Source organism: Drosophila guanche, unplaced genomic scaffold (genome assembly GCF_900245975.1).
Source record: "Drosophila guanche unplaced genomic scaffold, DGUA_6, whole genome shotgun sequence".
NCBI classification, from domain to species: domain Eukaryota; kingdom Metazoa; phylum Arthropoda; class Insecta; order Diptera; family Drosophilidae; genus Drosophila; species Drosophila guanche.
The window spans coordinates 4,029,845-4,057,748 of NW_022995749.1; the positions used below are offsets into that span (position 1 = coordinate 4,029,845).

The 27,904-nt window shown below is 36.8% G+C and overlaps 8 protein-coding genes across 13 annotated transcripts; 5 read left to right on the forward strand and 3 right to left on the reverse strand.

Moving 5' to 3' along the window:
- Nucleotides 1–49: 49 nt before the first annotated feature.
- On the reverse strand, nt 50–840 carry LOC117585434 (abnormal spindle-like microcephaly-associated protein homolog). Its single transcript, XM_034274909.1, has one exon. It carries the CDS (start codon nt 708–710, stop codon nt 255–257), a length of 456 nt encoding a protein of 151 aa, XP_034130800.1. The 5' UTR covers nt 711–840; the 3' UTR covers nt 50–254.
- Nucleotides 841–3,844: 3,004 nt separating this feature from the next.
- On the reverse strand, nt 3,845–6,446 carry LOC117585387 (DNA replication licensing factor Mcm5). The gene is made up of 4 exons (XM_034274836.1): nt 6,204–6,446; nt 5,032–6,142; nt 4,147–4,968; nt 3,845–4,086 (listed from the first exon to the last, which is right to left on the reverse strand). The coding sequence occupies exons 1-4, from the start codon at nt 6,356–6,358 to the stop codon at nt 3,970–3,972; spliced, it is 2,205 nt and encodes a 734-aa protein (XP_034130727.1). The 5' UTR covers nt 6,359–6,446; the 3' UTR covers nt 3,845–3,969.
- Nucleotides 6,447–7,491: 1,045 nt separating this feature from the next.
- LOC117585436 (protein arginine N-methyltransferase 1-B) lies at nt 7,492–9,200 on the forward strand. The gene is made up of 4 exons (XM_034274911.1): nt 7,492–7,606; nt 7,668–7,943; nt 8,009–8,238; nt 8,301–9,200. Exons 1-4 carry the CDS (start codon nt 7,604–7,606, stop codon nt 8,920–8,922), a joined length of 1,131 nt encoding a protein of 376 aa, XP_034130802.1. The 5' UTR covers nt 7,492–7,603; the 3' UTR covers nt 8,923–9,200.
- Nucleotides 9,201–9,915: 715 nt separating this feature from the next.
- On the forward strand, nt 9,916–11,414 carry LOC117585490 (39S ribosomal protein L37, mitochondrial). The gene is made up of 4 exons (XM_034274985.1): nt 9,916–10,162; nt 10,222–10,569; nt 10,631–10,911; nt 10,963–11,414. Exons 1-4 carry the CDS (start codon nt 9,987–9,989, stop codon nt 11,382–11,384), a joined length of 1,227 nt encoding a protein of 408 aa, XP_034130876.1. The 5' UTR covers nt 9,916–9,986; the 3' UTR covers nt 11,385–11,414.
- A 414-nt stretch (nt 11,415–11,828) lies between these two features.
- Nucleotides 11,829–13,332, forward strand: LOC117585085. Of its 2 annotated transcripts, none has more exons than XM_034274352.1 (4): nt 11,829–12,116; nt 12,185–12,340; nt 12,409–12,575; nt 12,631–13,332. In XM_034274352.1, the coding sequence occupies exons 1-4, from the start codon at nt 11,989–11,991 to the stop codon at nt 13,311–13,313; spliced, it is 1,134 nt and encodes a 377-aa protein (XP_034130243.1). In that variant the 5' UTR covers nt 11,829–11,988; the 3' UTR covers nt 13,314–13,332. The 2 variants fall into 2 exon arrangements, with proteins under 2 accessions (XP_034130243.1, XP_034130244.1); XM_034274353.1 differs by having other exon boundaries at nt 12,030–12,121.
- A 171-nt stretch (nt 13,333–13,503) lies between these two features.
- Nucleotides 13,504–15,041, reverse strand: LOC117585113. The gene is made up of 5 exons (XM_034274394.1): nt 14,807–15,041; nt 14,577–14,712; nt 14,159–14,312; nt 13,906–14,092; nt 13,504–13,779 (listed from the first exon to the last, which is right to left on the reverse strand). The coding sequence occupies exons 1-5, from the start codon at nt 14,899–14,901 to the stop codon at nt 13,566–13,568; spliced, it is 786 nt and encodes a 261-aa protein (XP_034130285.1). The 5' UTR covers nt 14,902–15,041; the 3' UTR covers nt 13,504–13,565.
- Nucleotides 15,042–15,820: 779 nt separating this feature from the next.
- Nucleotides 15,821–17,906, forward strand: LOC117585605 (uncharacterized protein DDB_G0290685-like). The gene is made up of 4 exons (XM_034275152.1): nt 15,821–15,944; nt 16,018–16,199; nt 16,288–17,695; nt 17,754–17,906. Exons 1-4 carry the CDS (start codon nt 15,907–15,909, stop codon nt 17,842–17,844), a joined length of 1,719 nt encoding a protein of 572 aa, XP_034131043.1. The 5' UTR covers nt 15,821–15,906; the 3' UTR covers nt 17,845–17,906.
- A 1,553-nt stretch (nt 17,907–19,459) lies between these two features.
- On the forward strand, nt 19,460–27,857 carry LOC117584950 (protein anoxia up-regulated). Of its 5 annotated transcripts, XM_034274144.1 has the most exons (10): nt 19,464–19,664; nt 23,046–23,072; nt 23,647–24,108; nt 24,218–24,330; nt 24,502–24,632; nt 24,744–24,914; nt 26,712–26,913; nt 26,975–27,005; nt 27,147–27,167; nt 27,399–27,857. In XM_034274144.1, exons 1-10 carry the CDS (start codon nt 19,590–19,592, stop codon nt 27,786–27,788), a joined length of 1,623 nt encoding a protein of 540 aa, XP_034130035.1. In that variant the 5' UTR covers nt 19,464–19,589; the 3' UTR covers nt 27,789–27,857. The 5 variants fall into 5 exon arrangements, with proteins under 5 accessions (XP_034130037.1, XP_034130034.1, XP_034130035.1 ...); XM_034274143.1 differs by lacking the exon at nt 24,744–24,914 and having other exon boundaries at nt 19,463–19,664; nt 26,975–27,857; XM_034274145.1 differs by lacking the exons at nt 26,712–26,913; nt 26,975–27,005; nt 27,147–27,167; nt 27,399–27,857 and adding an exon at nt 25,506–25,969 and having other exon boundaries at nt 19,465–19,664.
- The last annotated feature ends 47 nt before the right edge of the window (nt 27,858–27,904 follow it).

Genomic DNA, 27,904 nt, shown 5'->3' on the forward strand with positions numbered 1-27,904 from the left:
AGCACTATTGAAGTTTGGAAACCGAAGAAAAGTATAACAAATTTATAGCTTTCAATACTAGTTGACTAATGGTGATTTATTTTTCTGGATATTTAGAATAAGTTAATATATAACTATATTTACAATTCATAAACTAAACCTTAGACTATGGACTACATAGGTTATAGTAGTACGTATGTATGTATGTATGTACATACTACTGAAATCTATTAAATAACACACGTCTACACAATAGTCACAAGTCGTAGGGGGCCTTATGTCTGCTTCAATTCCTTGCGAGCCCTAAAACCGCGAAAACCAGCCTGAATTTTCACAGCTGCTTCTGTAGCCATTTTTTGTTTCTTTCTTACAAGAAATCCTCGAAATCCGGCTTGAATTTTGGTAGCACTACGATCTTCAACTGATTTCGAAGCGTCTTCCTCGTTTCCTGATGTCGCAACGTGATGATCGACGTCTTCATAACGGGTGGAACTCATTTGGTTTTCTGTATGGACGTTGTTGTGGTTGGAGCGCTGACGCTGGTTTAGGTTCCGTTTACTATTCGAACTTAAAAAGCGGTTTCCGAATCTGTTGCTGTTAACTGTCTTTGTTGACTGGTGAACCTGTTTGCGAACACGGTAGCCACGGAATCCTGCTTGTATCTTTGTGGCTGCACTTTCTTCAGACTGCAAGGACGATGATGATTCCGGGGAACTTGGATAAATGTACATGATCTTTAGCAGCACTGCGCCAGTAATATGGGTAAATTTAGACGCGGTTTAACGCCACCAATGTACAAATTGGTTCGAGGCCCGAACGTGCTCGGTCGAAATCTAAAATTGTACTGACATGAAAAAGGCGCGGGTTCGCCGAATGTACAATGAGATTTTTCATTTTCATTCACAAAACAAAGGCCCCACTCAGCGTCTCTACCATCGCACACACCTACTTGGGTTCTTCCATATGGTCCATATTCACTTATGTACATGTGTACATACATGTTCGTCTATCTTTCCTGCATTTATAAATTGTATATCTGTTTGTATGGATGTCTACATAGACATTCATATGCACACGTACCCCTTTTTGTTTATTTGAAAAGTTGTATTTATGTATGTATGTAGTCGTATTCACATACGTACATATCTAGAACTCATAGATCGACTTTATACCCTTGCAGAGAGTATTCAAATTTGTAGCAAGAGTGTGATATCCGAATGATAGTGTTCAGTATGTATTCTTGATCAGAACTAAAAGCTAACTCGACAGGAAAGTGTCTGTCCTTTTTCTGGATATTATCAGAGAGATAATCTCAGTTAACTGGTTATCTTTTTCGGCCTTTTATCTGATATAAAGAGTATTACTTGTAACAGTCCACATTATTTGACCATGGGATTCGCTTTTGTACTTGATTCGTGATCTGAACAATATTATTGTTAGAGTATTTTTTTTGTTTACGTCAGAGAATTTTTCTGTTTAATAAAAGGCAGATAGAATTGAACAGCCCTGCAGAGGAATTTACAGCCTTTTTTAAGTTATTGAACCTCGGTGGTAGCGTGCACGGGAATATTCCATACATGTCAGAGCAGTATTTCATAAGGTGTATGTACATACAGTATCAGAGGAGTTAAATCTGTAACAGCTAAACTTTAGCAGTCAACAATTTTGTCATTCGCATTCTTACAGAGAAAATTCCTTTTATTATTAGAATTCACAGTAATGAATTCTACTTAATTTTTTTCCACTTTATATGATAAATTTCTAAGGCAGTCTTTATTTCAAATAATAATTTTGAATTCTCATTCAGGCTGAATGGAGGCCTTCACTTAGTACCAGGTATACCATTGCCAGGCACCAGACTATAAGGTTCCCGTCTGTACCGTTTTTGTTTCTGCTATCCTACATTCATATTTTAAAAATTCGTGTGTGAGGAATGGTTCAATGCAAAACACCGCTGCCTATGTACATACATATGTACATAAGTACATACCTCCATGCAAGACCAACTATTTTTGTTTGTAAATGTAAATATGTCTGTATATATTTATATATGTAAATATGTATGTATATTTGTAAGAATTGAAGTGGACACCATGCGCATTATTATTTCCTATCATCAATCAACAGTCAGCGGTAATTGAAAAATACAGACAAACACACTCGAGTATGTACATTCGTATGCTTGTGGTTACATATGTAAGTGAACATGCATATCTGTATGTACATAAATACATACATACAAAGATATATGAACTTAAATTAATTCAACTACATAGTCCCTGGATTCGTTGCAAAGGGCAAAGTAAAAATGTATTAATAAACCATTTAAATACAAGAATTCAAATGCATGCATATTGTACTTCATATATGTTCATATGAATATATATTTGTAAGCCAATTCATATTAACATATTATTTTACAATGTACCAATTTACAAGCACTTAACCTACACAGCTAGGCCACGGATGGTTTTCAAATGAGGCAATATAACATTTTGTCATTAATATTTATTTTTATATTTTTTGATAAGCGGATATCCGGCATCATCAATAGAATGTAATAAGAAAAACAGGAGCTTTGAAGTTCTCTGAGCAATGTATCTCTGAGCTATCGGTTCTCACTAAATGATTGTTAATGATTCGGAAGTTGAATACGGATAAAACAAGTTTGAGATTAATAAACAAAACCGTTGTAAACAATTTCTGCAGAGACCTCCTTAGTTCTCAAAAATCAAAATATTCTTTATAAACAAACATACTTATGTATGTATGTATGTACAAAATATATGTATGAATCAGTAAAATGAGCCGGTAAGTCCGGTAAAGTGAATTGCATTCATTTAGTGCACTTTACAAAATTGCCACTCTGCAGTCGGTGAAGACTGAATAGATTTTAACGGAATGTAGCCGTAGTCGATTATGCCGTAAAGAAAAACATGGGCATCTCTACGGGCCTTAAAATGAAAATATACGCCCATACATAACACTATTTTTGAAAATATACATATGTACATGCATGCTTGTGTATTTATGTACAGACGTACACATGTTCTACGTGCATGTACTTACATATGTACATATATATTTAGTTCATGAATATATTATGCATCTATGTACATACATATGTACATCCATATGAAGCTATTCATACGCAAATGTACTAATTGAGTTTTGTATAAGAGGAAGTAATAAACGTTCTTAAGCAGAAGAAAAAATATTTTTTTAAATTGGCTCGCAGCCAATAGAAAATATTGGTTTTGTGGATTGTCGAATGACGTAGGTATACCATGTACGTACATAAACAATGTCGATTTGGTGGTTTATTCGAACTGATATGTACATTTGTATGTATGTATGTATATAGCTTTATATTCATGCATTTTTTCTTTGAAGAAGAAATTCAAATCATTCTAAAAATGTAGTTTTTTGAATTATCGACCAAAAAGCTTATGTGTGAAATGGTAGCTCTATGATAAGTATTGACATGAATTAAGATAACGTTTTCCCTATTGATATAAACAGTAAACTACATACACAAATATGTAAATATGTACATGCAAACATACATAAATATGTTCAGCAAACTTATAATTTTTTAATTTTTATAAAAGTCACTCTGTTTCGATCTAAATCTATGTAATTTCTAATTTTAGAAAATATGATGCACTTATACACGAAATATTTTGCGTGACGTATTTAATAAATCTGCCAATTACAGCATCCCCCTCCACATGCAGCACACAATTTGTATTTTTAATTGGACAATAACATTTGTACTGAGATTTTAGAACACGTAATCCCCCCCCCCTCCCCAACCACCGTACTTAAATTAATATTACGGGTAGCAGCCCTTTTATTTACTCCATTTGTATATACGAATCGTTTCTCTTTATTGAATTATTATCATATTATAAAAGTAGAGTGCAAAAGTAGATTTATAATGACAAAATATTGATTATATTATTAACTATTAGTAAATGTAACAAGCAACTAGCATAAGCGGTATAGCATCTTGCGTTGCATTCTATGCTGAAGTTCACCCCGTCGAATCATCGTGTGAATGACTTTTACTACAGTACGCTCCTCGTACTTTTGCCGTAAAAAGTCCTGAAAAGGGTTGGGAAAAGTATAAACCAAAGTTATATTTCGGTTCGAATGAATCATTACCTGCAAGATATTTTGCTCAGAAACTTGAGATCCGATGGCAAAACGACGCTTTAATTGTTTTTCAATACGGTTTAGAGTTTCCTGGTCTTCCTCTGTGGTGAATCCTTCAGCCCCGGCCAGGCTTCCAGTCATAGCTGCGTCAAGTGTAGATACTTGAAAGAGTCGAAGGGCCTCGTTGACATGGTCATCATTGACAAAAGGGAGCAATCGTATTTTGGCTAATGACTCTGAAATTCGAATCACAGCTTCTAGCTGGCGCACTGTAATCGGGATACTTAACCGTTTGTCTGAATTCTTTTCCTGCTGCCCGGCACCACTTCGCATCAGAACATAGCGGCTTTTAAGCTTCTCGCCAGCAGCTTCACTTAATCGTGGCCCACAATGCGTGCGACAGTAATGTATGTACTTTTTAAATGTGGATAAGGATATTTCACCTTCGGCTGGCTCAGAGGGTGCTGATTTGTTTGAACTAAGATGCACGTTTATGATGTGCTTTGCAAGAGTAATGTCACGTGTCTCATCGTGTACGTCTTTAACAATGAAAATCATGTCAAAGCGAGATAATATTGTAGGCATGAAATCAATATTTTCCTCGCCCTTTGTATCGTCCCACCGACCAAAAATTGAATTAGCAGCTGCTAAGACCGAGCAACGAGAGTTCAATGTAGTTGTAATGCCGGCCTTTGCAATAGAGATGGTTTGCTGTTCCATTGCCTCGTGGATGGCCACTCGATCATCTTCACGCATTTTGTCAAATTCGTCAATGCAAACGACACCACCATCGGCCAATACCATGGCACCTCCTTCCATGACGAAATTTCGCTGTGAGAATAAGATAATCAAACATAAAAAAATGGTTTCTAACTAATAGGAAAGCCTGCTTACCGTTTGAGGATCCTTCATAACAGATGCTGTAAGACCAGCCGCGCTAGATCCCTTTCCTGATGTGTACACACCAATCGGGGCTACTTTCTCGACAAATTTTAGTAACTGCGACTTGGCAGTACCAGGATCTCCCAGCAGCAGTACATTAATGTCGCCACGCCGACACAAGCCATCTGGCAGCCGCTTGCGAGACCCACCAAAAAGCATACAAGTGATCGCCTTTTTAATGTCACGAGAGCCGAAAATACTAGGCGCCAATGATTGAGAAAGGCGCTCATATATATCTCCTGAGGCAGCCATGCGCCGGAAATTGTCCTCCTCATCGGTAGTTATGTTGCTATATCGAGAAATGGCCCCAGATCCCTCTGTATCCACTGTTATGCCCACTACTCGCATATAGGGCGCGCGAACACCCACAACGGCTTTCTCTCGACCATCTCGACGAGAAGGCTTACCCACTTTTCGAATTGAATAAATTCCTTGTATTAGAACACGGTTTCCTGGCACAACACGTTCGCATAGTGAGCGGTCACAAAATAGTTGCAAATGACGAGGAATCTCTCCTTGAGGGACAAAGTCTGGTAGCTCCTGCAATTTTAGCGTTTGAAAGTCCACGCACTTGCACTTGTCCGGCATCACGAAGAAGGGATCTAGTGGGCACTTTGGTCTTCCCGCCTGTTCCGTTGTGCATTTTCGAGGCAGGGCGTAGCCTTCTAGTCCTGGATTCACTTTGAGATTTGGTATAACAGTGCTGCACGACAAGCACATAATCGACATTCTTGTTGCCTTTGCACTTATGCCAGATGCAGACACAATTATTCCTGCAATTTTAACCAAACGCGACACGCACTCTGATTTTAGCTCACGTATATTGGTGGGGTTAGCATTGGATCTCAACAGTATTTGGATGTCATGCATGTGCTCTTCATGTTCGGGACGTGGAGCTGTAATTTCATCAGCAACTTCCAGAGCAGCCTCCTCAAAAATTTGCAAATGCTCCGTTGGCTGTTTGTTCATTTTATCAGCAAGCGCCTCATCAAATCCCACCAAATCTTCCATTTCGATTTCCAGAAAATAGCGTCCATTGAGGTAGTTGCGCTTCAATGTGTCACTAAAAAAGACCATCCTTAAACCTTCGTTCCATTTGTGTACAGGATTTCTTTATTGCTTACCGGTATTTGTAAAAAAAGTTGTCCTCGTTGAATGTGCGTATAAACTCTTTGTACCTTTTCTTGACTGCTTGCAAATTTATTTGGGCACCGTCCGGCTGCTGATCGTTTCCGAAATTATCGGAGAAAAATACACCAGCATCATCAAATCCCTCCATTGCTTTTGTTATTAGAAACCTAAACAATATAATTGATAATGACGCCTCGATGGAATTATTTTTGCCGCCAAAATGTACTGAGCAGTGTGACCGCGGATATATCGACAGGAAATAACGTCAACCTTGATAGATCTACCGATTACAGTATATATACCGAGGCACGGCTGAATTTGTTGTCGACAGAAAGTGTAGTATATTTTGCTCATTGCCAAGTACTCAGATCGAAAATAAGGGCCGCTAAAAAAATAAGGGATGATATTCGTTTGGAACCGATAAGAAATGCTGTCTCGCACAAACTACTTTCTAGCGGCTGTACGCCAGGCAGTACTCAAATCGACAAAAAAAACTGTCCGACTAAATCTAGAAAGTCGGCTGATAGTATTTTGTGGTATTCGATGGTTTGTTTCTAGCAGCTCGAAATATATAGATCTGTTCTAAAGACTCAATAAAATGGAGTCAACAATGCCGCTGAAGTTGAAAGATAACCGTGCTTCTCAATGAGCTTGAAGTCATCAAACGGCAAAAAAAGGAAACAATTATTACAGATTAATGAGATTATATTGAATTTATTAGCATTTTTAATTTGTCTAACTAATTTGAACGCCAGTTGCTTCATGTTGCCAAGACACAGACCCGGCTGGGCTGTTAACCAAATGTTTTGATGTTTTCCTTTTGAGAACAAACACTTCCTCACTGGGTCGTTCTCGGGGCTAAGGCGACGAATTGGACTCGAAACTATTATATTGGCTGCTTGGGCCATGGGCGCAAATATTTCTTGGCACGGCCTTGCTGCTCCACCAATCAAAGGAGGCTGCAGATGTTATCCCCAGAAATATGCAAATTCTCAAAGATTACTGATGGTACCTTTGAGTCATACTCTCAAAGTGCGGAATGTGCAAAGAGATTGTTAGATGGTTTCCAAACATTTACACATATTTATATGATTTATAATACTCACATGTATAGACAAACGATCGTCCTGGTTTCGTTCTTTGGTCACACTCTGCCGCTAGAAAAATATATTGCTCTGTTTGCTATCAAACGTGTTTTCCGATCTAAATACTAGGCTTAAATAAATACATTTTATTTCAACGGTATATTTCGGTATTTTTTCGAGGCCCTGACGTTATATTTTATCGATAATTTCGCGGTCACACTGCTAGACACAGTGCTGTAAAATTAATTTATAAAGCAGCGTGCGTAGTTTTCGACCAAAAAAGTAAAAAAGTAAAGAATAAAAGTAAAATGGTACGTTGTATATGTGTAGATTTGTTCCATCAAAATAAATATAATCAGCGACCTTCCCCAGTCCACCACAGATATACCCATGGAATCGGCCATCGAAAATGCAACCGGCCTCACACCTAACTCAAACAATGTGCTTAAAAAGTTGTCCCAAAGCGGAGCTGGGGCCGAAGCATCTCCGGATGAATCCAATGCCCATGCTGATGAAATGACGTCGAGAGACTATTATTTTGACTCGTACGCCCACTTTGGCATTCACGAAGAAATGCTTAAGGACGAAGTGCGCACCGTGACATACCGTAACGCTATGTATCACAATAAGCATCTTTTCCAAGGCAAAGTAAGATTTGTAAAAGAATCAATCAAATGAAATCTTGTTCAATTCTTGTTTTAAATTGTTTGCAGATTGTATTAGATGTTGGATGTGGCACCGGCATACTTTCAATGTTTGCTGCAAAAGCAGGGGCTGCCCAGGTTATAGCCGTAGATTGTTCAAATATCATAGAGTTCGCACGACAAGTTGTCATAGACAATAATTTGCAGGACATTATAAAGGTCGTTAAGGGAAAAATCGAAGAGATCGAGTTGCCAAATGGTATTCAAGGCGTAGACATCATAATCTCTGAATGGATGGGGTATGTTCCACATTCCTCCTTTCCATCGGCGTATAATAATGTTAAAATTACGTTTGTTTCAGATACTGCCTTTTTTATGAGTCTATGCTTGACACAGTATTGTATGCGCGAGACAAGTGGCTGAAGCCCAATGGGATGATGTTCCCTGACAGAGGCACCCTTTACATTACTGCTATCGAAGATCGTCAGTACAAGGACGAGAAGATAAACTGGTGGGACGATGTTTACGGCTTTGATATGAGCTGCATTCGCAAAGTTGCTGTGACTGAACCACTAGTGGATATCGTTGACCCTAAGCAAGTGGTCTCCACAGCCTGTTTGGTTAAAGAAGTGGACCTGTATACGGTGCAGAAGGCAGATCTGAACTTTTCGTCCAAGTTTAATTTAACAATCAAACGAAATGACTTTGTGCAAGCATTAGTCACATATTTTAACATCGAATTTACCAAGTGCCATAAGCGTCTAGGCTTTAGCACCTCGCCAGATTCCACCTACACTCATTGGAAGCAAACTGTTTTTTATCTAGATGATCATATGACAGCAAAGAAAAATGAAGAAATAACGGGCACGTTCCAAATGAAACCGAACGATCGAAACAATCGGGATTTGGACTTTGTTATTGACATAAACTTTAAGGGCGAGCTATCCGAAATTCAAGAATCTAACACGTATCGCATGCGTTAATTTCTATCATAATGAACACGTAGTCCATATGCTAAACTTCTTACAAATATGAAACAATGACTAGACGTAAGATGTATTCCAGTGCGAAGTGTGCAACGAACTTGTGTTGCGTCGTCTTCTAAGTTTAGAGAGTACCTTTTGTTAGTTTACATAATATTTTTACACTTGTGCGCCTGTTAAATTATTCAAAAATACTTCTAAGAAAAGTTGTACAGTAGCACCTCAATCCTCACAACACAATAAATTGTGCATCGAGCACACCATTGGCTGGAAAAAAACAATTTTAATACTTTAAAAGTACTCGCAAAGATGAATCTTACATTTAAAAGTGGAGTTCCTGAGTTACACAAACTGTAACGCACACAATTGTAACGCGGTCAGTATAGACTCTAGAATCTGGATAATTTAGATTTACCCTGTACTTTTTTGACACTTAATGGGGAGGCAAGGGATGTTACAGTGCTATTACCCCTATCTACATTCGAAGGTAGACCTATGCAGTTTCCTTGTGATGCAGAAGGTGAAGTGTATGAGCAACTTCCAATTGAAGCTGTACAAGGTGAATATAATAGAATAGACTAAGGGAGTCTAACTATTTTCTGTACAGTAGAATTTTTATTGGTGTTCCCAGGCACCAGTAATAAAACCGAAAGATTAGAAGCGGTGGTTTTCCATGTACCATGAGCATAACTTCCAAAACCACTGCTCCCATATCCTTATTGTAGGAAGAAAAAATCGCACGTCTTTCAACATCAATATACGAATTAACTGTTGGACTCCAAAGTTTGCATATCTCAACAGGCTGATGTTCTGCACATGATAATATTATTTTCATTTTCAGGTCAAGTATCATTTCCTTTTTTCAAATAATGCGGGGCAAAGTGGGTTAAATTCGTGGTTTTCCTCAATATATTTCGGTATATTTTTCGCCAATATAGATTTCGGTGTATTTCCGAGGATCTGTCAGTATTTTTAATTGACAAATCCGCGGTCACACCATTATTTCATAACCTGCTGTTTTTCTACATTTTATTCGTAAGAGATACTGTTCTAACTTATTTAAAATGCGGCTTACAAATCGACTATGCGCTCAACACATTGGGTGGCACTTTAAGAAGCATTGGCTAGTTCAGGGAAAGCGTGTGCCCCGTGAAACAGGCGCTGCCGCTGAGTTGCTAAGGCTAGCAGTACCGGTTAGGACACCTGATGACTTATTGAAACCGAAAGTAGAGAGACGTATGTGAGTATCAGCGTTTATAAATTCAAATGCATTTATTTTCTTGATTCATTGAAAAATAGGTTAGATTTCATTGGAACAGGACAAGGACCGATTTCCGAGGCGAATGCGTATTCAAATTCGGTTTCTGCTGCTTGCCATTCCTATGATGACAACAGTCTGCTAATTGGTGGATTAGCCCAAGCCCAAGTATTGACAAATACAATAGAAGTTAAAGAGTACCCTCCCAAAATCGAAGATGCTATTGCTAACCAGAAGTTGCCAAACGGTATTGATAGAAATATTCGAAACGCTATATTGTCTGCACACGTGCTTGACGCTGAACAAGTGAAGTTGCCTAAGATCAAGTTAATTGAAAGACCTGCCTTTAACTTACCTCGCAGCTATGGAATTTCCCACGAAAGAATCAAGTAACAGTCACAAACCACTTCATTAATACGACAAAGAATAATAATATGACCTTATTTTTAGCCGTCTGCTGGTAAACAAACTATTATATGAAATTGAAAAATTGGCTGGACATTCGCTCACAGTACGCCGTAAGCTGCTCGATAATGCTTCATTTAGAACGTCCTTGTGTAAAGACAGTGATCAGATCGGATTTGCGATCAATGCCAATAAATTAGTTTGCTCTAATCGTGCGATTGATAGTGTTAAATTGAAGTTTAATGGAAATTTGCCTGATCTGTACCCAATGAAATGTACAATTTCAATACCAAAAAAGCATGTTGTTAATAATGGAAACTTCTATCGTAAGTAATTAGAATGATAATGAGTTCAGTAAAAAATATATCTCTTTTCAGCGTTTCGGACAGAAGCTACCTGCTCTCATCCACACACCGTTTTTTCTTTCTTTGACACAAATTTGGTAAACACTCATGGATCCGAGGTCACAACTTCTCAATTTCATGCGCGAACAATGTTAAAAGCGTTTGTTGTTGCTGTAGCACGTGCCAAACATTTGCATGGCCCCTCCGCAGATGGAGATCTTTTGAAACCAATTGTGGTACAAAGTGTTCAGACCGACGGTAGGACTTTTCATTTTGGAGTTTTCCAGCTGAATACTCTTAACATTAGTTCTAAGAACACATTAAAGAACTATTGGTTTCATAGGGAGAGCTATGAACTATTTTCAAAATGTGGCCATGAAGCTGGTAGGCCGCAGTTAGAAAATTACAACGGCGACATCTTCCGCATACTTAATGCATTTTATTGTAGCTCCTAAAAATATACGGAATAAAGTTTTAAACACAAAGTTAAAAAAAACCCATACATTATTGAATACCCTTGCATGAGGACCATCACACTGGCGAGGTCGACAAAGTCGTACCGGTAAAAAGTCGCAAATTTTAGCATTAATGTTGCATTAAATTGCATTGATGTACTTAATTTTGTTTGCGTTTTTTAAATATCATCATTGAATATATCCTAAATATCACGATAGAATACAAATTTGTATTACTTATTTTACTTTTATCAACAGGAGATAAAGGTAAAAAAGTGTTTGCCTATTTTCAAAAGTTTCACTTCAAATAAATAAAACTTATGTCAAATGGTAAAGTTGGTTAACTTTGAATTATTTCTTGACGGCAGGGTTTTTTTTTTCGTACTAGGAGATACTGTGAACCTCCAGCGTAAATATGTACAGAACTGTGCACATCATACGTATTTTCATGTTTCTAACTTATTTATTTGATAGTGATACCATGGCAACAGTGATGCACTAATTTGTTTATGCATCGATGTATTGACTGCTAGTAAAAGCGTTTGGCCAAGTTCTTACACCACTACACATTTAAAATTGAAAAAAAAATTGAAAATTCGGTATCATGAACAAGCCGAAGTCAAATAATAGCTCCAATAACAGTGGTACTTCTTCGGAGACTAGCGAGACTCAAAGTGTAGAGGACCATCAAACAGTTTTACTAACTAACAACCGCAGCCTATCATTAAGTAGGTAAGGTGCGCTGTCGTTGTTTAAAAATAATTTACTTTAGTAAACTCACATTATTGTCTGACAAATAGAGCCAAAAATAGTTGGAAACGTATGAAGGAACTGGCTGCAGAAAAGGAAAAGGAAAATGAAGCTAAACGCCCACCATGGCGCGCAGTTAGCGTCTCAACGCTTACAAAGCCTGACAAGAGTGCATTGCTTCGGGCTAAATTACTTGATGCATCGAGGTAATCAATATGACTCTTATACACACATTGTATGGTAATCGATTACACAATTGTTTTTGCCACTTTAGACGATTAAGAGCTGGAAAAGCAAATGTAGGTCTTCAAACGGATTTTTTGCCGACTAAGCTTATGAAAGAAGCGAGCGTGGATACACAACATGATTTAATTTTGTACAAAGATATTGGGATTCTTACCGATGGCCAATATAGTAGGAAGAAGGATGGCTATCAGCAGTGTAAGAAAATCTACTTTGTAGAAGCGTTTGCAAAAATAATTGTGAACCTTTTCAGATGTTTTGACCTATTCTATGTCACAAATGACCGAAAGCGTTGCTACTGTTTCTCGTTATACACAAACGCTTCTCCCCAAAGCATATAAGAAGGACTTCATAAATAGATACTTACCCAAATGTGATGAAGATGAAAATGTGAATATTTCAAATTTAGAGACGGGTCTCGATGACACAATTACGAGATTACGAAAGTTGTATTCCGACGAGGAGTCCCAATTTCATAGAAATTCGGTTGACAAAAACCGTGGCGGTCTAAACCTAACACCTACACTAGACTCGTGGAATTTCGATGATGATCTAGTTGAAATGGAATCTGATCGACATTTTATACCTTACATTATAGAGCCTTACAATCAGTGGCGCAGTTTCGAACCGGTTCCTTTTAACTTGAGGGGCAATTCAGTTATAGGAACCATGAAAATTGATTGGTATGCGCTGCTGCAGTCCATCGATGACTTAATAAAGGAGTCAAACCATTTAGTAGATAAACTTGAACAGATTATGCGGGGCAATTGTTTGCATCAATCAAGCCTTTTGACAAATTTAGGTCAAATTAAAAAATTCAAGTCTATAAATTTCAAGCCCCCATCTGAACATTGGTTACCAATCATTGACCAACAAGAGAAGCAATTAAAACAAATTTTGCGTACTCCTGAATCTAGTTATATGACTCCTGAATGAGGAATATTTTTTGTTTGATTCTTACTAGTTAAAAAACATGTTAAGGTTCACTAATATTAGTACGCAGGCCCTGCATATGGTTTTATTATAAATTTTTGCTTCTTGCCTTTCCAATCTTTTACCTGCATCGCATTGAATGACACAAATTAAATAAAAACAGAAATAATACGTTTATTTTATTTATGGAATAATATTTTGTAATGGATCCTGCAACACACTAAAAGTAACAAAACTGACATCCAATGAAATTGGCTAAGCTTTCGTTTCTCCGAACATCGTAGCGGATGCCCTCTTTCCTTGTGGGTTTTTCTTTGGAAGAAGTTTCAGAAGAATATTTGACGCGGATTTACTGTCCAAAGGGCAATTGGAGTATACTTCTTCGCATGGCTTATCGTTTTCGCGCTTGCCAACTTCCAATGCCTCTTTTATTGCCGTCCCATCCAAAAGGTAGTCCACCAATACATTTCTGAAATTATAAGATTATAAGCATATCAAATATGTACTTCAAAGCATTCGCATTAACGAAAAAAATAATAGATCTCAATTAATTTTGTTACTAATACAATTTTGTAAGCCCCTGGCTTTTACTTACTCTGACAGCATATGAATAAATTCGTCCATTTGGTCCGAGGATCCACCCTTCATGTTGTATTCAGTAGACCGAACATAGCCGCAAACTGTGCGCTGCATGCAGCTGGTAGAGTCAATATTGTTTTGACTCAGTACATCGTCTATTTTGTTTATCATTGTGCTGAGAGACGTAAGATCATTATCTTCACCTGTTGAAAAATGGGTCAGAACTTAAATCTGAATCTGTTTTGGCATACAAAAAATGGTAAACTTACTTCGCCCATATCCTCCGTAGCCACCATGAAACGCCGACAGAATTTTGGGAATTAGTATAATGGCACCGATTCCTACAAGCGTGCCCAGAACTACGCCACCAAGATCCAGTTTAATGGGATTGTACGCAGACAGTCCTGTGCTACCAGGATATCCCTTTAATTAAGAAAGGTAGCTGTTATTTCACAGTAACATGATTTTAAGTTTGTATAAATAGTTATTACATAAAAATATCCTTTGTCTTGAAACACAAGCATTTCCGATTTCTTTCTATTCTCAAAACTATTATGCAATAATTACCATTATGTTCAGGTATTCGTTAAACAAATGAAAATATACCACCTGTGGTGATTAAGTCGAATATTTCCCAAAGCTTTCGCCATTTCGAAGCTTAGAAAGTAGGGGGTTCTGTTTACGTACATTTAAAGAGCCGTAGCCTGTCGTGTATCCAAGCCGTTCAAGTCTATCTTTGGTTGAAGCTGTCTGCGGCTCGTTCAATTGTGTTTTGTTTTCATTGTAGTATGATCGATTTCGCTGAACCTTTTCAGAATGGAATCTGGAAGAGTATGAATATGTTAATCTCTGGGTTAAAAGCACAGCAACTAGAGAAACTAAAGATTACTATAATGGTAAAAAAGAATGTAACTTACTTTTGACCTTCTTCATATTTGGGTATGGCGTTCGTATTACTTAGTAACACCATCATACACAGGATCTGAATAATTATAGCACAGTTTACATTCATATTGATGTTGAAGAGTATCCTTTAGCGATTCCAAGATACTCGGTACTGTTGTTCAACCTGTTGCAAGCTCTGCTTCAAACTAATGTTTCCAGAGAGACCATCTCTACTATTTATATACTCTGTCAAAGAAATCATGCAATTTGTTTTACAATTTTACAATTTGTCAAGCAAGCGCTGTGATGTGCAGATTATTTACGTATTTATGAAAAGTGAGGAAAGAAATCATTCTACCACAACGAATGAGCACAGTACAAACATATGTATGTACCGGCACCACATAGTCACTTTCATGTACCTATGTTCATACATAGTACCTACATATACTATTTAACTGAGGCCTGCACATGACAATATTAAGTATTTTTGTGTGTATTAAGTATCTGCAAGTTTAATGCGACTGTATATTGCATACTCAATTACTTAACAAAATTATCACAGCCACAGAAGCGACAATAACACTTACTAACAGCCATGCTATGTGGGCGGATGAGTTGAGCACCCATGCATTTAAACCAAAATGTTGCTTTTGTGTCGCAATCGGGGTTTGCGGTCAGAGACACATGGAAGTGTTTGCACCTGAAAGGCTTGGCAACCATTATTAGAGGCACCCGACCAAATGATTTCTGGTATTAAGTCACTGACATGGGTGCACGTTTTTCCACAAATATTCAAGCAGTCTTTACCTGCTATTCCCAGTCATAACCGTAGTTAGTTCTCACTACATTTTCTAAAAATTTCAATCATTGTAAGTCCTTCATCGATCGTTGCTAAGGTTGCTATAATACTCCGGAAGCATTTAGGGTAAGTTCGTTTTTGGTTGGATTATCTTAATAATACTCGTTTGATAGATTAAAAAATAAACATGGGCATCACACAAAAAAAGCACTACTGAAAAGTAATGATTTAATATTTAAACCTTTGAGTTAAACTTCTGATTTAAAAATGTACCAATAATTTTAGATTCAAAATTTAAGATTTTCTAAAAATGTGCATAATAAAATTATCATGGATCTAGAGAATATCTGCCGCGATCCAGTATCGAGGTGGGATATATCTTTTCTGTTAGAACTACTCAATTATATTTTTTATTTTTTTATATTATATTATATTATATAGTTCATCAAGTTCAAGCAAAATATTCTGCCACAGTCGATGTAGCCCTTGCCGCTGTTATGGCTGTTGTGCGCCATCATTTTTGAATGATCATACCTATTCTTTGCTGAAAAGGATCTGCCATAAGATAATTAAAAGCCATAGCCGCCAGCAGTGTCGGGAAACTTATTCAGTTTTCGATGGAGGTAATAGTACAAATCTACGAGCACGCATCGATCAGCGTTCAAACATATCGTGAATACTATATCTTGTTTAATTTTTATTGCAATTAAGGTTCGTTGAAGGATTTGGGCTGGAAAAAGAGACATAGCGAAGGAAAAATCGGAAAGGATCTTCTGCGAGAAGGAACTGATGAGTGGAAGCTAAAACACAAAACTGATTTGGGTCCTTCAAAAAAATCACTAAAAGATAGGGATAGTAATGATAAAGAAATTAAGGGATTAAAGAAATCAAAGAAAGGATCCAACGGAAAAACCCAGCATTCCTTAGGTGAAGGAAGAAGTGAAGCCAAGCCCAGCCAAGATACAGATGCAAGTCTTACATCCAAAAAATTACGAAAAGAGAAAGGTAGAGGCGGAAAGGATGATAATAAAGGACATTCCAATACAGATAAAGATGGCTCCAAAAAATCTTTAAAAGATGAAAAAGATGGCGAACACAAGAAAGATACTCTTAAAAATGAAAAAACGAAATCACAAATCAATAAGAGCCGAGATGCAACGAATAAAGACGCTCCTGATAAAAGAGATGCAAATTTAACAGCGTCTGGAAAGTCACGGAAAGAGGGCAAAGATGACGATAAGGAAAGTGAAGAAGATGGAGATGGAAAAGATCCCAAAAAATCTGGGAAACAAACAGGCAAAACTGAATCGAAAAAGTCCAGAAAAAATGGATCCCGAGATGAAGATGATAATGATAAAGATTCTAAAAAGGGAGAACCCCATTTGAACGTCGACAATAATACTCAATCTCCGAAGTCGAAGTCAAAACAGAGGGAGCACACGCCTAACAACAAGATCTTTAATGATGGCGAAGGTGAAAACAATGAGGCTGGTGGCAAGAAAATGAAAAACGACTTAGCTGATCAGAAACTAAAACAGGGCACAGTAAAGAATCTCAAAGATCAATCAAAGGAAGAAGTTCACACTGCTGATGGATCTAAAGGGAAATCCGCAAAAAACACTACTGGTGAAACCGAAGACAAATCTATCGACAATAATTTAATTAAAGACATGGTTGACAGAGTAGACTCTAAGAAAACGAAGGGTTCACATAGCGGAGATAGTGCAACAAAATTAAAATTAAGTAGTGCCGAAGATAAAAGTAGGTCAGGTGGACAAAATGAACCGACTTCAGAGAGAGGGTCAGCTAAGAAAGGAAAGGGTGAAAAGGAAGAGAAGGGTGATGACAGAAAGGAACATGGAGAAGCCACTCAGAATGACAGCAGTATTAACAAAGAGAAGAAAAGGCGCTCTTCCAGTCAAAGTGCCTTGAAGTTAAAGGTTGAGAGCAAGTCCGGGGTACGGCATGGTATCAAGGGGTCGAAAAACATTCAGGTTGACGGGCCCTCAAGTAGATCTGAGGTATATATGCAGAGGTATCTCAGGTCTAGTCGCTGCGATGAAGTTCGGCCGTGTGATATCCTTCGTACCCAATTGGAGCAGCGAGATCTTTCCAGATTGTATATATGCAGCTCAATTTAAAAGACACTTTTGTATTAAATATGTTTTTCGTTATAGCTTCCATTGCTGTCCGCGAACCAACTGTAGGATGTGCTCTCCATGTTGTACTGTGCCTTGCGTACCTCGTTGCGGAAATTTCGGAACATAATGAATATATTAAGAATGCTTCATTACATGAGGATAAATATCTAAAATTATTGAGTTACCAAACCATGGCGTCTTACTAATTTACTAGTCCAACACCATACACTTTCTTAATAATGTTTTATTGACTTTATTAACTGAAAAGAAAATAACACCCCAGTGCCTAGTTTATATGTATGTATGTATGTACTTATGTAAGTACATACATATATATGTACATACATTGAGCATTTGAATTTAGACCACTTTCGCCACTTTCAGTGGGCAATTTAGCATTCTTTTTGTAACCTTGCATTACTAGTCGTTCATAGGCTTTTTTTAAGGTTAATGTCATTAAAAATTGTTTTTGAGATTTTCCGTTGATTTTTGTATTAAAAATGTCTGAGACACCCACACATGCCATTGAATCTTTTGAGTGTACGTATGTTTATTCACAAATACAAGCCATTTTTGTGTTAGTGTGCATGAGAAAATCTTTGCTCAATTTTGTTGGAAAACAAAATGTATTTTTATCCCATTTTCAGGCATGTACATATGTATGTACATACATACATATGTATGCAAATACACACATTTTTACATATTAGTATTTTATGAATAATTAGCCAACGGATTTCAGTACATACATACATATTTACATATTCAGATTATACCCTCAGGTGTCCTATGATTTGATCCTGATGTTTTAAACCCACCCCATACAGTATTTATATTATTATCGTACAAACTTAATAGCATAGTCTGAGATTTCCAGGTGATCCTACAGACAGACAGAAAATCAATAGGGCTTGGACAAACTTGACTTGGCTACCAGTGAAATGCGCTGACTATTAATTGTGTAGTCTACAGTGTAGATCCAGATACATTACCTTAGCTATTACCTTTATGTCTGTTTGTAACTTAAAGCACCATTTAAAAAATGTAGTTTAATGAATTGTTCTTGCATGGGGTATTCAAATGTATTAGTGATTAATTAGTTTTGGGGTTTCACAAAATTCTAAAATTGAGCAGCGCTAGGAACTACATATAACGAAAAGTTCAGCTAAAAAATGAATTATTAACAAATGACATTGTTTATTTGAGTGTGATAGAACCGTGATAGAAATTAGTTAAATACCGTGCATAGTATTCAACAGCAGCCATCGTCATATGTAATGGATAATAAACGAAGAGCATTGAATATATTAGCCACATGACATATTTACATGCATATTTGGCGAACTCTTGTAAGTGTGGCATCCATATGTATGCTTTGTTCGACTCTTCGGAAGCCACTAACACCAAAACACACAAAAACAAAATTTTGGAACTATTAACTATTAATAAATTGATTAATAATATGCTTTTAATATTATTTATTTAGTATATGAGTGCAATCCCTTGAAAATACATAAAGAATGGACGAGTATGTACATGATGTGTACATATGTATGTATGAATGTATGTGCTCGAGTACACCAACACAGTGTACGAATGTTTAAACTGCGCGCTCTTTGCGGCGAGAGATTTTTGTAATGCCAAAAATAAATATCCATGAGATAAATAGAAAAAGAGATATAGAGTCAGAAAAATATTGAAGGCTACAAAGAATTTTGAAAACGAAAAATTATAAGCAACTGATTCATGAAATTTTCGGACAGATCAACTCGAGCGGGCGTCAAGTGAACAAGACGAAACGACGATAAATTCGAACTAAATATAACGAACAATCTATTTAACAATACAATTTTTTAATAAAAAAAAAACAAAATGGTTTACGAAAGTGGATTTACAACTCGCAGAAATTATTCCTCTAGACCGGTGACAACTTCTTACGCCGTTACGGTAAGCCATACGATATAAACAAAGAAAAAGATTACTTAACATTCGGATGTGTAGTTCCTAAGTATTGAAAATAACTGAAAAATTAATCTGTGCGTAAGATTTTAAATTTAATGCATACAAGCTAAATTGTTAGTTTTGATAACAAATATTTTGAAAAACGCTGCGGATAAGTTTGAAAAGTTATAATACATTCAGCTACACACCCGAATATGTGAAACAATAATTTTTTAAAAGCTTGTGTCCCACTTATTGTAGTCTATGTTTTCTGTTTAGAAGCTTTTTTACTTAAGAAATTGAAACACGTTTGAATTAAAAATCAGTCGCCACTTCAAAGTGTCGCACAATTATGAATATCGTATCTACCAATATAGTAAAGGTACAATCCTGTTCCAGTTTTACTAATTTTTTACCTTGTCCTAGTTTATAAAACTATATAATGACAAGGTGGCTTGTAAATATGTACTATATGCTATACTTATATGTGCTTACAAAATATTCTACCATTGTTCTTTAAATTTGATTTCATGAGTAAATAAAATGGGTTCCTAAGCACATTTTATTACATTTCTATAATGAATTAAGAGGACTCTGTATATATTAATCATTAATACAAAAAAGTGTATGAAAATATGTACCTAAGTATGTATCTATGCATTTTTTTCGTGATCCGTACCTTGCTCATGTTTTATATATAATGTGCAAGCACATTTTACGAATTTTGGAGGCAAAGAATTTATTATTGTGCCTGCTAATGTGCAGAAAATAGGCAAGTGGAATTCCAAACACACACAAATATTTGATGAATCAACATATACAAACAAAATTCTCTCGATTGTTTTTGTTCGCAGCCGCCTTATTTTTTGCTATTCGTATGTGTAATACTAGATGCGCGCGCATTTCGGGTTTCGTTAGACCTAAAAATATCTTTCTGATTTCCACAATATACATATATATAAGCCAAAACCATTGGAGGAGCTAGAAATCAAACAGTAGCAATAAACTGTTCATAATTTACATGTCTGCAGAAAACCATACATTAGTCATACGATTATTTACCTGTGTGCATACTTATATAGATATATGTACATACATACATATATGTACATATGAATGTACGAGTTTAATTACTCACGAGTGCTAATGGATATGAAATCCTTCACAAAATATTGATATACACATATACACTGAATTATTTGTAGGTATGTCCTATATACATATGTAAATATATATTCGTAAATGTGTTTACCTGTTTGTTATTTTACCCATTTAAATGCTGCACCGAATACATAATAATTACATCCTGCTGAACATTCTTAACTACCATAGCAAGACACAATCTACCATGTACTGTCAAATGTAGTGCATCATATCTTGGATAATACTTGATTGAATACGCATAATAAATCTTCTTGTAAATATATTAATATCACCCACAACAGGCATGTAAATTGCACATGTATGTACATATGAGCCTTATTGATAAGATGTTTTTGTCTTTCCTGCGGAATGCCGTCAAATATTCCATGTGCACTCTAACCTTGGCTTGGCTGTCCTAGAAATTATAAACGATTTGTGGAATTTTGGGAATTACAGAGAACAAACAGAACACCAATTGACTGGGAGAAAGTTCCATTTGTGCCTCGACCTTCACTCATCTCCGATCCGGTGACAGCTTTCGGAGTGCGAAGAGCAGAACATGAGCAGCGAAAGAGATTCATACTTGACCCAATCAATAAAGCTGCAATCAAGCCAAATTATAAAATTGCCTATGAGCCCATTGAGCCATATGTCTCAACGCGCGATAAGAATCGTACTCGGATTTTGAGCCTGGTGCGACAACATATAGATACCGTTGAAGCCGGTGGAAATACGGCTGCCCGCACTTCTCGCGATAGTCTGGACAGTCAACTGCCACGCTTGCACCGAGCTGCCTCGGAGAGTCTTCCGGTTCGAAGGGAAACGTATCGAAATGAAAAGTCGGGCGCAATGTGCACTAAGTACTATTACTAATAACCAAAAAAAAAGTATCATTTCCGAACGACATCGTAGACTAATAAAAAAAATAGGTAATTTTCATAAATAACGAGATGACTTGTAGAATAGTCTAATATGAACTTGTCCTTGTATTAACCCACTAATCATTATAAAACACATGTATCCAACGTCTTATAATTATACTATTGTACATCACAAGCACTTATACACTGATGATTATTTATACTCGTATATAACTAGAGAATTCTGTTAGAACTATTTAGCTCGAACATGTTTCAATTTCTCTTAAGTGGACATAACTTCAAGATGTATCTTAAAGGGTATCTTTTGCCCTTGTTAAAATGAAGTTATAAACTTATTGCATAATTTATCTCCAATATCATGCATATGGATATGGTAAACATAAGAAGTTTTGGAAAGAAATTAATTATATTATTTTTAAAATAATTGCTTGTGTTGCCAATATTTTTTTATTTAAAAATATTCAAATCGGAATTTATAGACTCCACGCTTAGACCTGTGCACGGACAGACCTGGTTCGCACCGCACCCGCGCCTCATCGGACTACTCGTACAATGCGAAGTCAACTGTTCAGAATAGCAGTTACGACTCGAGCAACCCATACTCCAGACCGGAGCGCTCAACCTATTCGTCTACCGTGGAAAAAACATCGCGTAGCGGTCCAGGTGGTTCATACAACTATAGCACAGAGCGGACTAGTACGACTGGGGCTGGACCCGGCGGCTACAGCTATTCCTCTACCACTTCTGGAAACTTACCAGGTGGCACCAAGTACCGCCACTTCTCTTATCATGTCTAAGCTGCTGATGTTACAATAATGGACAAGTTCTTCAAAGTTGCAAACACACTAATAACTCATTATCTAAAATTGTTATCTCTAAAAAAGCAGCATAACCGTCTTACTATGTATGTATGTACATCAGTATGTACCTTTCTCTGTTAATGATATTTTTTGGTGCTTGTTTACAATTTGATGTACATTTATTTATGGACTCGTGCTAACCATTACTAATGATCAACAATCTGTTTATGTATTTTTCCCCATTTAACACATAACTAAAACATATTTGTGATACAATAAAAAAACATGCCCTTCGTTAAAAAACAGCATTATTTTACTTATAAAAATGTTAGATACGATATTCATACCTTTGTAGGTGCGGAAAATGGTGAAAAAGAGGTTAATCTTTTTGACTAAGGTTAGAACAAAAGTGGAAAGTAACCTGAGAGGTAGCTGTACAAAAATGTGTATATATATTTGATTTTTACTTGCGACACAGGACCTTTAAGATCAAAAGCTAACAAGAACACATTTATTTACAATTAATGAAATAAACAAAATGGATTTTGTATATTTTTTTGCAGTATCCGTCCATTCAGAAAGTAACTCGTGTAAGTACTTGCTCTAAAAAATGTTTTCATAAGCCGCATCTTATTCATGTTTATATAGTTTAACTTTTCACTTTACTTGACTTTTATCACACTTCTTAATCATATCTATCACGTCATCGTCACTGGACGCAGACTCGTTTAAGTAAGATCTCTGTTGCCAAGATATATATGTATGAATGTTTGTATGGCTTTAACTTTGTATTCATACACCCAGTGGTAGTACTTTTTTTTACTATAATACATAAGTACATATGTATACATATATATACATATTCATTTATATTCAAATATATTTAGATTAAGCCAATTGAGATTGAGTGTTGAATCGTAACCAAAAAGATCACTGCCTGAATGCCGCTATTAAGTTTCAGAAAGGATTTTAGCTTTCCTTACGAAGTGAAATGATGATAAATAATACTGGATTTATTTTTTATTTTTCACTATTCATCATCATCTAACCAATCCGCCTCTATATCTATTTAACATTTTTATACATACATAAGTATGCTCTCTGATTAAGCTAATGTTAGAGTCAAATGAAATGTTACCTTAATTTTGAACCACCACAAAATAGGTCTATAAATCGAGTTACCCCATCTACTCGAGTTACTCAATACCTAGGCGTATTGTTACTGGAGCCCGTGTGGTAACATCGCCATTCCGAGTTGTCACCTCCCCCACAAGGGTGGTGTCCCGGATTATACACTCTCCATCGCCTGTTCGTGTTGTCCGTACAACAACTCGTGTTATTTCATCTCCGGAGAGAACAACGTACTCCTATAGTACGCCAACGACCTACCACAGCCCAGCCCTTCTCTCATCTTACACTTCGAGATATATCCCAACATCGTACACAACGTATACACCATCGTATCACTACAATCCTACAACAATTACACGGGTGTACGCCCGCTCGGTTTCACCGGTGAGGATAACTTCATCTTCCGTTCGGCCAGTACCTTCGTACTTGAAGAGGCTACCTCCTGGATATGGTGCACGGGCCCTAACTAACTACCTCAATACTGAACCTTTTACCGTAAGTTTTTACACAGTGCATCCCCAATTGAAGAGATTGTGTTTAGTTCTGTGCTTTTGCTGAACTTATTTTAGTTTCATTATTTGAAAATAATCAATTGAAATTCCAGACATTTTCTGAGGAAACAAGCCGGATTCGCCATCGGGCACAATCTTTGATTCGTGACTTGCATACTCCTGTGGTGCGTAGGGCACGCAGTTGTACACCATTTCCAGTAACTGGGTAAGCATAAAGTAAGACCCACTAATGACTCGCATCCACTTCTAGAGTATATAAATATATTGTAAGGCTTGAGAGGCTTGTTACTCGTAACAAGTTTTTTTAAGAAAAAATGGTTTTCCTACAACAATTTTGTCGTAAAATTAAGACAGTTCTTTTCTTAATTGTATGCAGATACACTTTTGAGCCGACATCCCAATTGGCCCTAGATGCATATGTAGCCCGTGTAACAAACCCTGTGCGCCATATTGCAAAAGAAGTGCATAATATTTCGCACTATCCGAGGCCAGCGGTAAAATACGTTGGTAAGTTTTTGTTGCCTATAATACTTATGGACTTTAAATTGCATACCTTGCAAAAATAATGGTTAGATATTGTATTATTATTATTTATAATTTAAATACTTAAAATAAAAGGTAAAAGTCATCTTGCATCAGTAAGGATTTGTGGTGACAAGGCCTATAATGTTAGAAGGCCAATTCAGTACGATTCAGACAAAGTTCGAAATGATATTAACCTCTTGTCCTGGTACCTTAGACATCCGACTTGGAAGACTAATAAGCAATCTCTTTCTTCTCAGAAGGAAGGTAAGTACTACTAAACTTATATTACATGCCGCTTGAATATAACACCTGTATATATAGCAACCTTGCTTATACAATGTATTCAATGTTGCTGCAAATTATCATTGTTCACCAAATCAAATATGTTCTCGAAAAAATATGTTTAGAGCCGAAAAAATCAAATTTGGAAAATAATTCTTCTGACACACACCACAAGCAGTATTCAGAATAAACTATTGATTGTCTGGAAATGTATTCGATGACTTAGTCAAGCCATTGAACGGAATCATTTTAATTCGGTCTAACTATTATAAACCTCAACTGCCTAAATTCTGCAGAATTTCGCAGACAGGCAGGACTCTATGACTCTATTGACTCTATGGACTCTATGCACTCATCTTATTTTAAAGGGTTCCAAATATATGTTTCTGTACGTTGCAACGATAACAAAAACAAAAAAATATATCCCTTGTACAGGGATAAAAATGAAACGCGTAGGGGAACCCATTTGCCCACTTGTACCTAACAATTTCATTTGATTGCTGCATTATGATTTGTTACGTTCATTGTACTTCACTAACTTTATATGTTTTATGATTGATTGATTCTTTCCAGTTGAAGCTGTTGAAGTTGAGGCCTAAATGATAACATGCCTGATTTTTTGTATGGACAAACACTTCTATTATTTATATAAAAAATGTAAAAGACTTTCTTTTGCGTGGTAGAAAAGATGTGCAAGTGATCTTGACAAACCCCGGCGCTTTCACTACTCATACTAATTTATACAAGCCAGATTAGAGAACATTCAAATATAATTCAAACTTGATAAACAACGTCATCGCATCATGTGATACTAACATTTTTCATTCGATCTATTTGAATGTTGAATTTTTACTATTCATTTGATTGTTAAAACCAAAATCCATTTAAGTAAAGATACAAACTTACATGCCTATTTCAACAAATATAAACAAATCTATATACCATATAGAAAAATAAAAATAAACGAAAATAAACTTAATACAATTTTTTATTGAAAACTTAACTTTTTTAAATAACTAAGAGTATACAAATAAAAAAAACCCAAACGTAAGTTTAGGTGAGGGGGACTAATAAATGATAGTACTGTTGTTAATAATGAATACCTTAAAGTTGGCGTTGGTTTATCTGTGTATGAGCCGTATGGTCTTTCATCTACAATTTGTGTTCCACAATTAAGTTTTGCCTTCTCAGAATACTTTCTCTATAACTAATCGAATTACCTCAGTAAAACAAATATCTTACAAATTGTATTCAATTTATGACTTGTCACAAACAAAAAATGCATTTGGTTGAACTTGTGTTTCCTGACTCTGTTTATCTGAACCTTTACTTGTATTTAGTTTGAATCCATATACACACATTCATGCACATACATATGCAAGGCTGAATAAATGGGAATCACAGAACCCGCCTTGATACCTATAATATTTTGTATTTTGAAATGTATATATACATACATATCGTACCCATAAACATTTTTGCTTAACACATTCATCACATTTTGATTAAATTGTACACATCCTGATGTTTTTGATTATCATTAACTCCATACAATTATCCTAAAATCATTGGCGTCTACTCTGTCTGCAATTTTACCGTGCCTCGTCCATAGGCAACAATACAATTCATTTGGAATAGTAAGTATTAGTGATATATTATTTTGTAAATAATTGAGTAATCCAAATTTTTGCTCAAAGTTATATTTAATCAATATATAAATGTATGTTTTAATTGTCCATCTATTTTGATCAAAATATTAATGAAGAGGTTTGCTTCCAGATGCCGATTTGGATCCCAATCGTCCAACGAGAAAATTTTCTGCTCCTAGGCCCTTAGAGGATCCTGTCGATGTAGAGTCGAAAGAGAAGCAGCGTCTCCGTCAAGAACGAATGCTAACAGTAAACGAAGAACCCTTGGATGAAGTGGAAGTTGAGAAAAAACGGGCTCAAAATGCAAGCGAAGAGAAACGTCGTGAAGAGAAGTGAGAAGTGATAACTGAAACAATTTGCATCATTAAGTATATTATGTATTTCGCACTTTAGGACTCTTAAAGAGGAAAAGAGACGTATAGCTGCCGAAGCCGAGAAACAAGCTCGCTTAGTCAGAGAAGCTGAAGAAGCCGCTCAAAAGGCTGCGGAAGAAGCCGCCCAAAAAGCTGCTGTGGAAGCCGCCCAAAAGGCTGCGGAAGAAGCCGCCCAAAAGGCTGCGGAAGAAGCCGCGCAGCAGGCTGCAGAAGTAGCCGCTCAAAAGGCTGCGGAAGAAGCCGCCCAAAAGGCCGCGGAAGAAGCCGCCCAAAAGGCTGCGGAAGAAGCCGCCCAAAAGGCTGCGGAAGAAGCCGCCCAAAAGGCCGCGGAAGAAGCCGCCCAAAAGGCAGCGGAAGAAGCCGCCCAAAAGGCTGCGGAAGAAGCCGCCCAAAAGGCTGCGGAAGAAGCCGCCCAAAAGGCTGCGGAAGAAGCCGCTGCGGAAGAATCTCGTTTGATTGAAGAAGCTGCACTTAAGGCAGAGGAGGAGCGGTTAGCCAAAGAAGCACTGCTGGAGGAAGAACAGCGTTCTCGAGAGCAAGAACTCAATCGCTTAGCAGAAATTGAAAAGCAAGCTGAAGAGGAAAGCGAGGGCGATCTGGCTCGGCAGGCAGCAGAGCTGGCTGAGATAGCTCGCCAAGAAGCTGAAATTGCAGCTCTGGAGCTTCAAGCAATTCAAAAAGTTGAAGGGGAAACCAATGAACCACTTATTGAAGAACCAACCACACCGATAGAAGATCAGGAACCAACCATAGAATTGAGCGCTACTGTTGATGAAGCTGTCGCTCCTTCAGGCGGTGAGAGCTATGACGAGGAAGATGACGAAGAAGAATAGTTTTTGAGTAATTACATAAATGTCATTTTAATTTCAAAAACTATTTAAATAAAGATAAACAAATTGTAATTTGTTTTAAAATTACTATTCTTAGGAAGGCAAGGCATCTCTTGGCA